Source organism: Schistocerca serialis, chromosome 4 (assembly GCF_023864345.2).
Source record: "Schistocerca serialis cubense isolate TAMUIC-IGC-003099 chromosome 4, iqSchSeri2.2, whole genome shotgun sequence".
Lineage (NCBI taxonomy): Eukaryota > Metazoa > Arthropoda > Insecta > Orthoptera > Acrididae > Schistocerca > Schistocerca serialis.
In genome coordinates this window covers 620,561,744-620,576,012 of record NC_064641.1, presented here as the reverse complement: position 1 = coordinate 620,576,012, position 14,269 = coordinate 620,561,744, and the positions used below count along the sequence as shown (strand labels likewise).

Genomic DNA, 14,269 nt, shown 5'->3' with positions numbered 1-14,269 from the left:
TCAATCTTCATTAGCATTTAGCGTCGTAGTCCTGTTGTGCTTTATCTTTACACCTGTAATTACCAATGTCCGAAATGAAGCTATTCGTGAAAATCGCTGGTAACTGCTCTAAACGTCCGGCCACGAAGCAGGGCAGTTTACATTCCTTGCAAACATACCGCAACATCAGAAAATCAGTGTCAGCAGTAAATGGTAAAGTAGACACTCTATTCAATTGTAAAAGACTTGATATGGAAAATAATCCGAATCGTTCAATAGGAACTTTTTTGATTTGAACGCATTTGGTGCCAACTGACTTTACAAATGTTTAGCCTACACCATACGATATCTAATAGAATCTAAGAGCTGAAGAATCGTCTTATATGCTTAGACAGTCTGGTCAAACAAACTATGTTCAGTATCAATGGCGGCGTATCTAAGCCCACCCTCTACATTCACATCAGTGTCTCATATGTAGAGTATAGTCTAATCTTTGAGCTAGCGAATCACTCGTTACACCATAAGAAATGAAAATGACGAGGGAGAGGATGCACCCTACGTCCGCCGGCCGCTGTGGTCTCATGGTTCTAGGCGCTTCAGTCCGGAACCGCGTGACTGCTGCGGTCGCAGGTTCGAATCCTGCCTCGGGCATGGATGTGTGTGATGTCCTTAGGTTAGTTAGGTTTAAGTAGTTCTAAGACTAGGGGACTGATGACTTCAGATGTTAAGTCCCATAGTGCTCAGAGCCTTTTGAACCATTTGAACTCTGCGTCCACAGGGATGTGCCGTTCCACTACAACGGTTCTAACAGCATCTTCATCGATGTTCTACGCAACACGACCACGTTCACCTTGCACAGCAGCGTCACCGTGACGTCTCTGAACGTCACGATCAACAGGACGACAATCGGTTCCAGTTACGAACAGCTGCAAGACGGCAGTAACTTCCTTGTCATCACCCTCGAGCGAGAGGTGAGTCGAATGCACTTCTGGCCATCAAGCCATCAACAGTTCACCACACATTCAATAAGCAACTCTGCCCATAATCCGACGGTTTCTTGCGGCGATTTTGCAACAGTGGTAACCCAATCGACTGAAATTCTAGTGCTACAATAATAAATCGTAGTCAATTACATTAGATGTCAAGACGACCACACCATAAAACGTTATTTGAGCAAATCTATCTTACAAATATCATAACACTTCAAAATTTATTACTTAAGAAATACTTATTAATTAATTTTTTTTCCGTCCTCCGACCTATTGCCGACTACGACGCTGAATTCCTTTCAGTGACGGAAATAGTGTGAATTAGAAATCGCCAAAGCACTTATTTGTTCAATGTGACAGGAACAATTGAATGTCCAGTATTTAACGTTTTCCCTATTTCTCCTGAATTATGCCTGATTCCTAAGGTAGGTTCGTCCCACTGTGTACGATAAGTTCTACGGTTTTATTTTATCGCTTTCTTGTAACTAAAGCACCAATTACCTTAAACCCAGTTCGCAGATGGAACACTACGTTTAGTTGTCATATTCTTAGGGGGATTCCTTCTTTAGGCAGCGATGTACACTTTGTTTTAAAACTATGATCCGCATGATAGCGATTTGCGGAGTTTAATCATGAGTTTTCTTTACCTATTATACAACAGGATAGCAATATTGCTGGTATAATAAGACATGTAAGTATCTCTGTAAATATATGTGGGCAGGGCTACAGGTTGTAAGTGATAACTTAACATTGCACTACGCGACGAGTTTAATCGTTCCGCCGTTGCATCTAAGGGCCAAAGGCGTTCAGAATGCAGAAATGAAAGTGGTTGGGCAAGCTAAACCCCATGCGGCTGCTGTGAACGTTGTTTTGAGAAAATCAGGCGGTTCATCTACGTGACCTAGAATCTGTGTAAGGTGACTGAGATTGTATTGTTCGAGACTGCTTCTGATGAGCCAGGCTAGCGCAATGGCACGGGAGCATCCGTGAAATCATCCTATGCAATTCCGATCACAAGTGAAAGTGCAATAACCTATTAGACCTTTGGAATTTGAAAATCTCTTCGAGCACTCTGATTTTAAATGAACAGTAAAACGCAATCATTTTGCGTTTAATAACTTCTCTCAACCAAATTTTTATTGGCGAACAGTAAATTATTAGACCTACTTGCGGGTAATTTACTCTTTTATTAGCGTGTCATCGGGCTTCAATTTCAATAACTGAATATTCACGCAGTTGTAAAGTGTTTCGCTCGTGCAGGTCCAATAACATCTTCGATTTCAGGCTACTTTTGACAGAACTGTAGGATGGGAGCGCCCGGACGAACTTGAAAACCAAACATTATGTCTTCTCTCTATAACCTGATGTGATCCTGAAAATTTTCTTGTATGAGACCTAAATTGTGTCGATAGTAGCCTCTCAGGAATTATTGAACATTCAAGTGCATAGTTACTGCAAGTAGTTGTTATTTTCCTGCATTTTATATGCAACTCTTTTAAAATAGTGAACGATCTCATTGAAAGATCAGAGGGGTGTGTTATTGTCCGAGTTTGACAAACGTCATTTTCCAAAATTATAATTATTAAACTCTACAACAATGTAGTTTGCTGTTCAAATGTGTAAACTATATCTCTTGCTCTCTCTATAGTACTTGATTAGACAGCATGATTTAGAAAAGAAGAAAAGTATATGTGCATCCTAGGACGCCACAAGACGACCTACAAACAATCTACAAATCTGGAAAGACAAAGTAGTCGATTCAAGCTGTGTTCTGTGTTTCTTGACAGGTTTTTGCTGGTGATAGATACATTCTGCGGATGGAGTTCAACGGCGAGATTCGTGATGGACTTGACGGCTTCTATCGGAGCTCTTACGAGGAGGACGGTGAGACCAGGTGAGTAGCCTCCTCAGCCAAACCGAACGAGGTGGCTCGCACATCAACACATTGGTCGCGCATGCCGGACGACCGACTGCCTCCCCTGCCTTTCCTCCATTCCGAGCTTGAGCTGCGTCTGTAATGAACATCGTCATCGACATTAATCTTCCTTCACTTGTCGCCAAAAGCAATTTCAGACTGCTCGTGCTGCAACACAACCATCAGAGCTCCTCTATCAGAGCAAATGCTCCAGTCAGGCTGTAGTGATCGATGCCAGAAGATTGTGAACAATGGAAATGGCCAGTTGTAGCTACAAGTTCGCTTCTGAATTGTTACGATCGTGGACAGTCGGTTTGATCTGACTGAAGTGGCTTACGATGTGAATGGGAAAGATTACATCTGTGGACAGTCTCAATGGGGCAGACGAAAAGGCTTTTTTTTTTTTTTTTTTTTTTTTTTTGAGTCCTCAGTCTTCTGACTGATGGTCTAAAGCGGCCCACCACGAATTCCTCACCTGCACCAACCTCTTCATTTTAGAGTAGCACTTGTAACCTAAGTTCTCAATTACTTGCTGGATGTATTCCAATCTGTACAGCTTTTACCCTCTGCAGTTCCATCTAGTGCCGTCACCGATATCAACAGATGTCCTATCATCCTGTCCGCTCTCCCTGTCAGTGTTTTCCACATATTCCTTTCCTCGCTGATCCTGCCGAGAACCTCTTCATTCCTTACCTCATTATTTCACCGAATTTTCAACATTCTTCTGTAGCACCACATCTCACATACTTCGATTTTTTTGTGTCCCGGTTTTCAAACAGTCCATGTTATGCTACCATACAATGCTGTGCTCCAAACGAACATTCTCGGAAATGTCTTCCTCAAATTAAGGCCTATGTTTGATACTAGTAGACTTCTCTTGGTCAGAAATGCCCTATTTACCACTGCTGGTCTGCTTTTCATGTCCTCCTTGCTCACCCTGTCGCGTGTTATTTTGCTGCCTAGGTAGCAGAATTCCTTAACTTCATCTGCTTCATGATCAATCCCGATGTGAAGATTCTCTTTATTTTCGTCTTCCTTCGATTTACTCTCAATCTATACTCGGTACTGTACATTCCATTCAACAGATCCTGTAATTCTTCTTCACTTTCACTGTGGTTATCGGTGTCATAGGCGAATCTATCATTCATATCCTTTCACCTTGATTTTTAATCATATTCTTGAACCTTTCTTTTACTTCCGTCATTGCTTCTTCGAGGTACAGATTGAACTGTAGCGGCCAAATACTTCAACCCTTTCTTACAGCCTTTTTGATCCGAGAAATTCGTTCATGGTCTTTCCCTAAAGCATATCCCTATTTTTCTCAGAATGTCGAACATCTTGCAGAATTTTACATTGCCGAACGCTTTTTCGAGGTCAACAAGTCCTTTGAATATGTTTTCATTTTCCTTCAGTCTTACTTCGATTATCGACTGCAACGTGAGAACTACCCTTTTTGTGTTTTTACCTCTCTTAAAGCCGAACTAACTGTTATCTAATAGATCCTCAATTTTCTTTTCCATTCTTCAATGTATTAGTCTTATTAGGAACTCCGATGCTCGATCTGTTAGGCTGCTTGTGCGACCATTTTCACAGTTGTCGGTTGTGCAATCTTCTGAATTGTATGGATGACTTTCTTTCCGAAATTCTGGTGGTATATAGACAGTGTTACACATTCTAGACAAGTAGGTGTAAAATGTATGTTGCATCTCAATCCCCCAAATGAGTCATTTTCTTACGATTTTAGACCATTGTTAAGCAGTCGTTATCGAATTTTACCACTTCGATAAAATAAGCCCACTTTTGGTGCATCTCAGTTTGATGTCTAAATCTAACATATTGATAATAAATTATGTCTCTGCCTCATGTGATGAAATGAATCCAATATGATCACTTGATATCCACACACACACACACACACACACACACACACTTACACACACACACACACACACACACACATATACATATATATATATATATATATATATATATATATATATATATAAAATGATCAATTAATTAAATATATACAACTAATGATAATGGTTAATGAAATATATCCACAACTAATGCTGATAAATGAAATATTGACTAATGATGAATTAAATAAATTCAACTAATGATAAAGATAAGTTAAATACATACATCTAATAATAATGATTAAATAAATATTTACAACTAGTGATAATGATTAATGAAATATATACAACTAATGATGCTAAATGAATTATGTACAATTAGTGATAAAGATTTATTTACCGCATATCTACAGTAAACTATAACGCCCTACTGGAAATGTATTTCTTCCATTATTCAAAATGTGCCTTTTATCATCATGTGCTCTCAATGTTATTTTACTTAATTTTACTGTATGTATTTCATGTTTATAATTTATTATTAAATTCATTGATCTTATACTTCACTGTTATTCAATAACCATGCTTCGTTGTCATCTTTCGTGATCTTTTTCTTGACTGCCACCTTTTTACACCTTTCCCTTATTTCTTTTGAACATAAGTGTGATTTCTTATGTGTTTTTCTGGTACGAATGCGTTTTCATCTCGTTTCTAGATACGGTCTATTATTTCTCTTTGTTTGTAACAAATGCTCTGTCTACAGTCATTTCCTTATCAATTTCTTCATATTTCTCTCTCTTTATCTATTTCACTTTTTACACTTGCTGATTATTTCGTTTCTAAGCAACATTAACTGCTTACTATTTTGCACTGGTAGTACCGATATGTTTCTTTTTTTCTGAAATTGGAACTACCAGTAACAGTTCTTCGAATTCAGGTATTTCTTTCTTTACTTTGTTTCACTCATCGTGCACTGTTCTGTATGACCATTCAACGTCACTGATAATTATTTTGATATAAAAGTCTGTCACTGTCCCATTTCATTGCACTGTATTTTTTTCTTGTACTATTTACTGTAAGCCTACTAGGTTATAATCACTTGGGGATTCCTTGAAATCGAAGTTTGGTCCTTAAATGTTTGTCGCACACCATTGCAGTCTCGGTCCGGCACACAGTTTTAATCTGCCAGGAAGTTTCGGAATACTCGTACTTTGTCAGTCTTTTTAAATAACGTTATGTTTAGTTACGTTTTTAATCTCAACAGCTAATTTATTTTACTGTTTCATTCACTGGTAGAAAATGTTATTTTGAGTTTCTTGCCGGCCGAAGTGGCCGTGCGGTTAAAGGCGCTGCAGTCTGGAACCGCAAGACCGCTACGGTCGCAGGTTCGAATCCTGCCTCGGGCATGGATGTTTGTGATGTCCTTAGGTTAGTTAGGTTTAACTAGTTCTAAGTTCGAGGGGACTAATGACCTCAGCAGTTGAGTCCCATAGTGCTCAGAGCCATTTGAAACATTTTTTGAGTTTCTTTGTTTATTTTTTTGTCCTTAAATATAAATTAAGTTTAGCTCTTCTACCATCATCATGAATACATTTGTAAATAACGGCTGTCCCGCATAAAACCGGTACGTGTCAGGTAACGGTTAATCATCTCTAGTCGAATTGCATATGAAATGACAATACTGTCCGAAAGTTGGCTACATTGCATTTACCGGAAAGTTGAGTGCAGCTGTGTGTTCGAGCGTCAGTTGTTATGTGGAGCTCATACTGTTGAGATCTTATAGATATGGGCCAGTTTGCATTAGAACACTGAAATGATATTGTGGAGTGTTACATAAAGACAGGTCCAGTCAAGGAATATAAGGAAATCTTTCAAGCGATATATCCTGGTAGGACACTTCCCACGACGAGCACTATTCAAGATCTGTGCAAGAGGGGGGCTGTAGGATCCGTGCAGAATGTGCGGAGGAATAGGCTACCGAGAGTGAGGACCCCCAGAACGCGCATGGACGTTATGAACCCCCACCCCTATTTACATCTACATGGTTACCCTGCAATTCACACGTAAGTGCCTGGCAGAGGGTTCATCGAACCATTTTCATACTACTTCTCTACCATTCCGCTCTCGAATGAAAAAGGAACACCTACATCTTTCTGTTCGAGCTCTGATTTCTCTTATTTTATTATGATGATCATTTCGCTCTACGTAGGTGGGTGTCAACAAAATATTTTCGCATTCAGAAGAGAAAGTTGGTGACTGAAATTTCGTAAATAGATCTCGCCGCAAAGAAAACCGCCTTTGTTTCACTGACTGCCACCCCAACTCGCGTATCATATCGGTGACACTCTCACCCCTATTGCGCGATAACATGAAACGAGCTGCCCTTCTTTGCAATTTTGCGATGTCCTCCGTCAATTTTACCTGGTAAGGATCCCACACAGTGCAGCAATATTCCAGCAGAGGACGGACAAGTGTAATGCAGGCTGTCTCTTTGGTGGGTTTGTGGCATCTTCTAAGTGTTCTGCCAACAAAGTGCAGTCTTTGTTTCGCCTTCCGCACAATAATATCTATGTGGTCTTTCCAATTTAAGTTGCTCGTAATTGTAATTCCTAGGTATTAAGTCGAATTGACAGCCCTCAGATTTGTGCGATTTATCGTATACCCAAAATTTATCGGATTTCTTTTAGTACCCATGTGGATGACCTCGCACTTTTCTTTGTTTAGCGGCAATTGCCACTTTTCGCACCATACAGAAATTCTCTCTAGATCATTTTGTAATTGGAATTGATAGTCTGATGATTTTACTAGACGGTAAATTACAGCGTCATCTGCAAACAATCTCAGATTATCACCTAGATCATTTACGTAAATCAGGAACAGCAGAGGGCCTATGACACCACTTTGCGGAACGCCAGACACCACTTCTGTTCTACTCGGTGATTTACCGTCTATCACTACGAACTGTAACCACTCTGAGAGGAAATCACTATTCCAGTCACACAACTGAGACGAAACTCGATATGCAGGCAATTTGATTAATATTCGCTTGTGAGGAACGGTATTAAAAGACTTCTGGAAATCTAGAAATATGGAATCAATCTGAGATCCATTGTCGACAGCACTCATTACTTCATGGGAATAAAGAGCTAACTGAGTTGCACAAGAACGATATTTTGTGAATCCGTGTTGGTTGTGTATCAATAACTCATTTTCTTCAATGTTCGAGTGCTGTATATGCTCCAAAATCCTACTGCAAATTCAGGTCAGTGATATGGGTCTGTAATTCAATGGGTTACTCCTATTTCCTTTCTTAAATATTGGTGTGACCTGTGCTACTTTCAAGTCTTTAGGAACAGACCTTTCGTCAAGTGAGCGGTTGTGTATGATGGCTAAGAAACGCGCTACTGTGTCTGCATACTCTGAATGCAACCTAATTAGCACGACATCTGGACCGGAAGACTTGCCTTTCTTAAGTGATTTCAGTTGTTACGCAACACCTAAGATATCTACTTTTATGTCACTCATGCTAACAGCTGTTCTGGCTTTGAATTCTTAAATATTTACTTCGCCTCCTTTCGTCAAGGAATTACGGAAAACTGTATTTAATAACTCCGCCTTAGTGGCACAATCATCGGTAACATCTCCATCGCTATCGCGCAGTGACGGTATTGACTGTTTTTTGCCACTAATGTACTTTACATACGACCAGAATATCTTTGGGTTTTCTACCATATTTTGAGACAATGTTTCACTGTGGAAACTGTTGAAAGCATCTCGCATTGACGTCCGCACTAAATTTTGAGCTTCCGTGAAACTTAGCATGCTTTTTTCGTTGCTTCTGCAACAGTGTTCTGACGTGTTTTGTGTACCATGCTGTATCAGTCCCGACCCTTACTAACTTACGCGGTATGAATCTACTATCTATTGCTGTCGATACTGTATCTTTGAATTTGAGCCATATCTAGTCCACACTTACATAATTAGCTTGGAAGGAATGGAGACTCTCTCTTAGGAAGGCATCAAGCTAATTTTTACTGCTGTTTTAAATAGATATACACTCCTGGAAATTGAAATAAGAACACCGTGAATTCATTGTCCCTGGAAGGGGAAACTTTATTGACACATTCCTGGGGTCAGATACATCACATGATCACACTGACAGAACCACAGGCACATAGACACAGGCAACAGAGCATGCACAATGTCGGCACTAGTATAGTGTATATCCACCTTTCGCAGCAATGGAGGCTGCTATTCTCCCATGGAGACGATAGTAGAGATGCTGGATGTAGTCCTGTGGAACGGCTTTCCATGCCATTTCCACCTGGCGCCTCAGTTGGACCAGCGTTCGTGCTGGACGTGCAGACCGCGTGAGACGACGCTTCATCCAGTCCCAAACATGCTCAATGGGGGACAGATCCGGAGATCTTGCTGGCCAGGGTAGTTGACTTACACCTTCTAGAGCACGTTGGGTGGCACGGGATACATGCGGACGTGCATTGTCCTGTTGGAACAGCAAGTTCCCTTGCCGGTCTAGGAATGGTAGAACGATGGGTTCGATGACGGTTTGGATGTACCGTGCACTATTCAGTGTCCCCTCGACGATCACCAGTGGTGTACGGCCAGTGTAGGAGATCGCTCCCCACACCATGATGCCGGGTGTTGGCCCTGTGTGCCTCGGTCGTATGCAGTCCTGATTGTGGCGCTCACCTGCACGGCGCCAAACACGCATACGACCATCATTGGCACCAAGGCAGAAGCGACTCTCATCGCTGAAGACGACACGTCTCCATTCGTCCCTCCATTCACGCCTGTCGCGACACCACTGGAGGCGGGCTGCACGATGTTGGGGCGTGAGCGGAAGACGGCCTAACGGTGTGCGGGACCGTAGCCCAGCTTCATGGAGACGGTTGCGAATGGTCCTCGCCGATACCCCAGGAGCAACAGTGTCTCTAATTTTCTGGGAAGTGGCGGTGCGGTCCCCTACGGCACTGTGTAGGATCCTACGGTCTTGGCGTGCATCCGTGCGTCGCTGCGGTCCGGTCCCAGGTCGACGGGCACGTGCACCTTCCGCCGACCACTGGCGACAACATCGATGTACTGTGGAGACCTCACGCCCCACGTGTTGAGCAATTCGGCGGTACGTCCACCCGGCCTCCCGCATGCCCACTATACGCCCTCGCTCAAAGTCCGTCAACTGCACATACGGTTCACGTCCACGCTGTCGCGGCATGCTACCAGTGTTAAAGACTGCGATGGAGCTCCTTATGCCACGGCAAACTGGCTGACACTGACGGCGGCGGTGCACAAATGCTGCGCAGCTAGCGCCATTCGACGGCCAACACCGCGGTTCCTGGTGTGTCCGCTGTGCCGTGCGTGTGATCATTGCTTGTACAGCCCTCTCGCAGTGTCCGGAGCAAGTATGGTGGGTCTGACACACCGGTGTCAATGTGTTCTTTTTTCCATTTCCAGGAGTGTATTTTGCGTTTATTTTTAGTGGTTTTGGTTGGTATGGTTTTGAGACTCGCTACAATGACCTTGTGTTCACTAATACCTGTATCCGTCATGACGCTCTCTATTTGTGGCTGAGAGGTGAAGTGTGTTTTCGCAACCATTTACAATTCGTGTGGGCTCATGGACTAATTGTTCAAAGTCATTCTCAGAGAAAGCATTTAGTACAATTTCGGAAGATGTTTTCTGCCTACCACAGGCTTTGAACATGTATTTTCGCCAACAAATCGAGGGTAGATTGAAGTCTCCGCCAATTATAACTGTATGAGTGGGGTACTTGTTTGTAATGAGATTCAAGTTTTGTTTGAACCGTTCAGATATTATATCATCTGAACAGTTGAGGGGGGGGGGGTCGGTAGGAGGAGCAACTTTTTATTTTGGTACGGCTGTTGAGTATAACCTCTATCCATAGTAATTCTCAGGAACTATCTATCTCAACTTCACTACAAGATAAACTACTACCAACAGACACAAACACACCACCATCAACTTTATTTAAGGTATCCTTTCTGAACACGGTTTGCACCTCTAAAAAATTCGGCAGAATTTATCTCCGGCTTTAGCCAGCTTTCTGTTCCTATAACGATTTCAGCTTCAGTGCTTTCTATCAGCGCTTGAAGCTCTGGTACTTTTCCAACACAGCTACGACAATTTAAAACTACAATACCGACTGTTGCTTGGTCGATTCTCGTCGTTTCTTTGCCCTGTACCCTTTGAGACTGGAGCCCTTTTTTATCTTTCCCAAGACTGTCTAACCTAAAAAAAACGCCCAGTCGACGCCACACAGCCCCTGCTACCCATGTAGCCGCCTCCTGTGTGTAGTGGACACCTGACCTATTTAGCGGAACCCGAAACCCCATCATCCTATGGCGCAAGTCGGGGAATCTGCAGCCTACACGGTCGCAGAACCGTCTGAGCCTCTGATTCAGACCCTCCACTCGGCTCTGTACCAAAGGTCTGCAATCGGTCCTGTCGACGATGCTGTAGATAGTGTGCTCTGGCTTCATCTCGCTGCAAGACTGGCAGTCTTCACCAACTCAGATAGTCGTCGGAAACCAGAGAGAATCTCTTCCGATCCATAGCGACACACGTCATTAGTGCCTACATGAGCCACCACCTGCAGTTGGCTGCACACTGTACCCTTCATGGCATCCCGAAGGACCCTTCCGACATCTTGGATGACTCCCCCCGCTTTGCACACGGAGTGCACATTGGCTCTCTTCCCGTCCCCGCAAGTCGGTAAGGAGGTTACCGCAGCTGGTTGGTGTATCTCGTACACCGTATACTAAAAGATATGAAATGAAAAACGTATCGCGTGAGTATGGCGCAAGAGTTGAAATTTGAGGATTAGGAAAAAATAGTTCATTATTGTAACTGGCTGTGAACATCAGCTGCTGACGGTTACTTGGACACCTTCCTTTACTTCATGTCAGATGAGGCCTGTCTTCATCTGTCATGTTACGTAATCTCCTAGAATTGCAGATACTGGTCGCAGGACAACCCACATATTCTGCATAAAGAAACTCTCCACTCGGAGAAGCTAAATCTTTGTTGTGCGTTGTCCGGCATGCGCATTATTGGCCCCATATTTTTCAGTTACGCCCTGAACAGTGCCAGATATCTAGAGATCTTTGACTCTTTCTACGCTCAATTAACATATGTAGAGAGACGTATGCATTATTTCGACAAGATGGAGCAACCGCTCATACATTCAACCAAAGTATGGCCCACACCACCAATGTGTTTCTTGAACACAGACTTGATAGTAGAGGCATCTGGTCCCCAAGCTCCCCAGACTTAACATCGTGTGAATTTTATTTACGGCGCACACTAAAAAGCAAAATGTATCCTGATAGTCCTCGCACAATAGACGATCTTAAACGGAACATTACTAGAAAATTTTACAACATCACGGCTGCAGAATTACAGTGTGTTGCTGGTAACGTCATCGCGCGAAGTCAGCGATTTCTGGATGTCCATGGCCACCACTTCCAGCATCTCTTATACGAGGGTTGACTGAAAAGTAATACCTCCACCTTCGTAACTCTTCAACAGTTGACATCATTGGCATGCGGCGGGTTACTGGTTCAAATGGCTCTGAGCACTATGGGACTCAACTGCTGAGGTCATTAGTCCCCTAGAACTTAGAACTAGTTAAACCTAACTAACCTAAGGACATCACAAACATCCATGCCCGAGGCAGGATTCGAACCTGCGACCGTAGCGGTCTTGCGGTTCCAGACTGCAGCGCCTTTAACCGCACGGCCACTTCGGCCGGCCGGCGGGTTACTGGCTTGTTCCGTAGCCCTTCTCTACAACTCCAGTTGGCGGGAAGCTTTAGTATTGAACGGTTCTGTTGTTACAGTGTAAAGTATGGAACCCTGCGCAGACGGTCGGTCAATGCCGTTTAAGCAACGTACAGTCATTGAATTCTTGACAACATAAGGTGTCACCCCAAAGGAGATTCATCAGGGAATGAAAGCAGTTCCTGGTGATTGTGTTGATGTGAGTTCTGTGCGTCGTTGGACGAGTAAGTTTAAAGATATTGAGGCGGGGACATCTGACCTGCGTAACAAACAAAGAGTTGGACGTCCTGTGACAGCAACCACCGAGTTTCACAAGCAAAGAAATTGTAAGCACAATCAGCATTTCGCAAAAACGTGTGGGTGACATATTGCTTTCTTTGGCTATCGGAAGACCTGTGCACGATGGGTACCCCCGATGCTGACTCCTGAAATGAAAGCACATAGACTTGAAATTTGCCAGGAACTCCTCTCTCGTTACGAGAATGAAGGTGACGCCTTTCTCCATTCAGTTGTGGCAGGAGACGAAACGTGGGTTCACCATTACGAACCGGAGACGAAACGTCAGTATATGGAATATCGACAGAAAGACTCGCCCCAGAAAAAGGAATTCAAGACTCAGCCCTCAACTGGAAAAATCATGGCCACAGTGTTCTGGGACACACATGGTGTTATCCATGTTGATTTCCTTGATCTCGAAACAACAATAAATTCAGAGCTTTACATCAAAACGCTGCGAACTCTGAAACGACGGCTAACAGGGGTCCGAATGGAAAAGGGAAATGTTTTCCTGCAGCATGACAATGCCAAACGTCACACTTCACGGGCCACTACAGCAGAACTTCAGCTACTGAATCTCACCACCGTACCGCATCCTTCATACAGTCCAGATTTAGCACCGCATGAATTCCATCTGTTCCCGACAATGAAAGACGATCTGCGGGAACGTCATTATGCTTCTGATGAAGACGTGGAGAGAACTGTGAGACTGTGGTTGCAGAAACAGTGTCAAGTTATTCCGTGACGGCTTCAGAAAACTTGTTCATCGTTGGCAGAAATGTATCCAACTGGATGGTGATTATGTGGAAAAGTGAGTATGGGTAATTAAATATTAAGGATTATTTCTGGGTTTGATTTATTAAAATATTCCCATCCAAACTCAATTAACGAAGGTGGAAGCATTACTTCTCATTCAATCCTCGTAAATAGGTAACTACGTGCTTTATAATGTTACTGTTACCTGTAGCTATTATTTTTTAGTTAGTTCATTGTTACTTGAAGTAACATCGGCGCACCGGTTTTATTGGAGGCATCCTTTATAATAATAAATTACAACGCAGAGCTCAATTAAAGTACTGTGATAGGTATAGGTATAAAATGAACAATGGTTATTTAGTATAATGTCTTCTGTCCACCTCCGTAGCGTAGCGATAGCGTCTGTGACTACCACGCAAGGGTCCCGGGCTCGATTCCCGGCGGGACTCAGTGTTGTGTGTCCTTCATCATCATTGACCCGCAAGTCGCCGAAGTGGCGTCAACTAAAAAGGACTTGCAATACGGCGGCCGAACTCCCTCGCATGGGGCCTGCCGGCCAACAATGCTATACGATGAAACTTTCTGGCAGATTAAAATCGTGTGCCGGACCGAGACTCGAACTCGGGACCTTTGCCTTTCGCAGGCAAGTGCTCTACCATTTTTTTTTAATCTCATTTTGTT

General features: G+C 43.1%; 1 protein-coding gene across 1 annotated transcript in view; it reads left to right on the top strand.

Moving 5' to 3' along the window:
- The window catches only part of LOC126474639 (aminopeptidase N-like), a 177,851-nt gene that overhangs the window by 26,999 nt on the left and 136,583 nt on the right, over window positions 1-14,269 (top strand). The window contains exons 3-4 of the mRNA XM_050102117.1: window positions 758-950; window positions 2,756-2,862. Of these exons, the coding sequence (XP_049958074.1) occupies window positions 758-950; window positions 2,756-2,862 (300 nt within the window). The remainder of the gene's footprint in view (window positions 1-757; window positions 951-2,755; window positions 2,863-14,269) is intronic.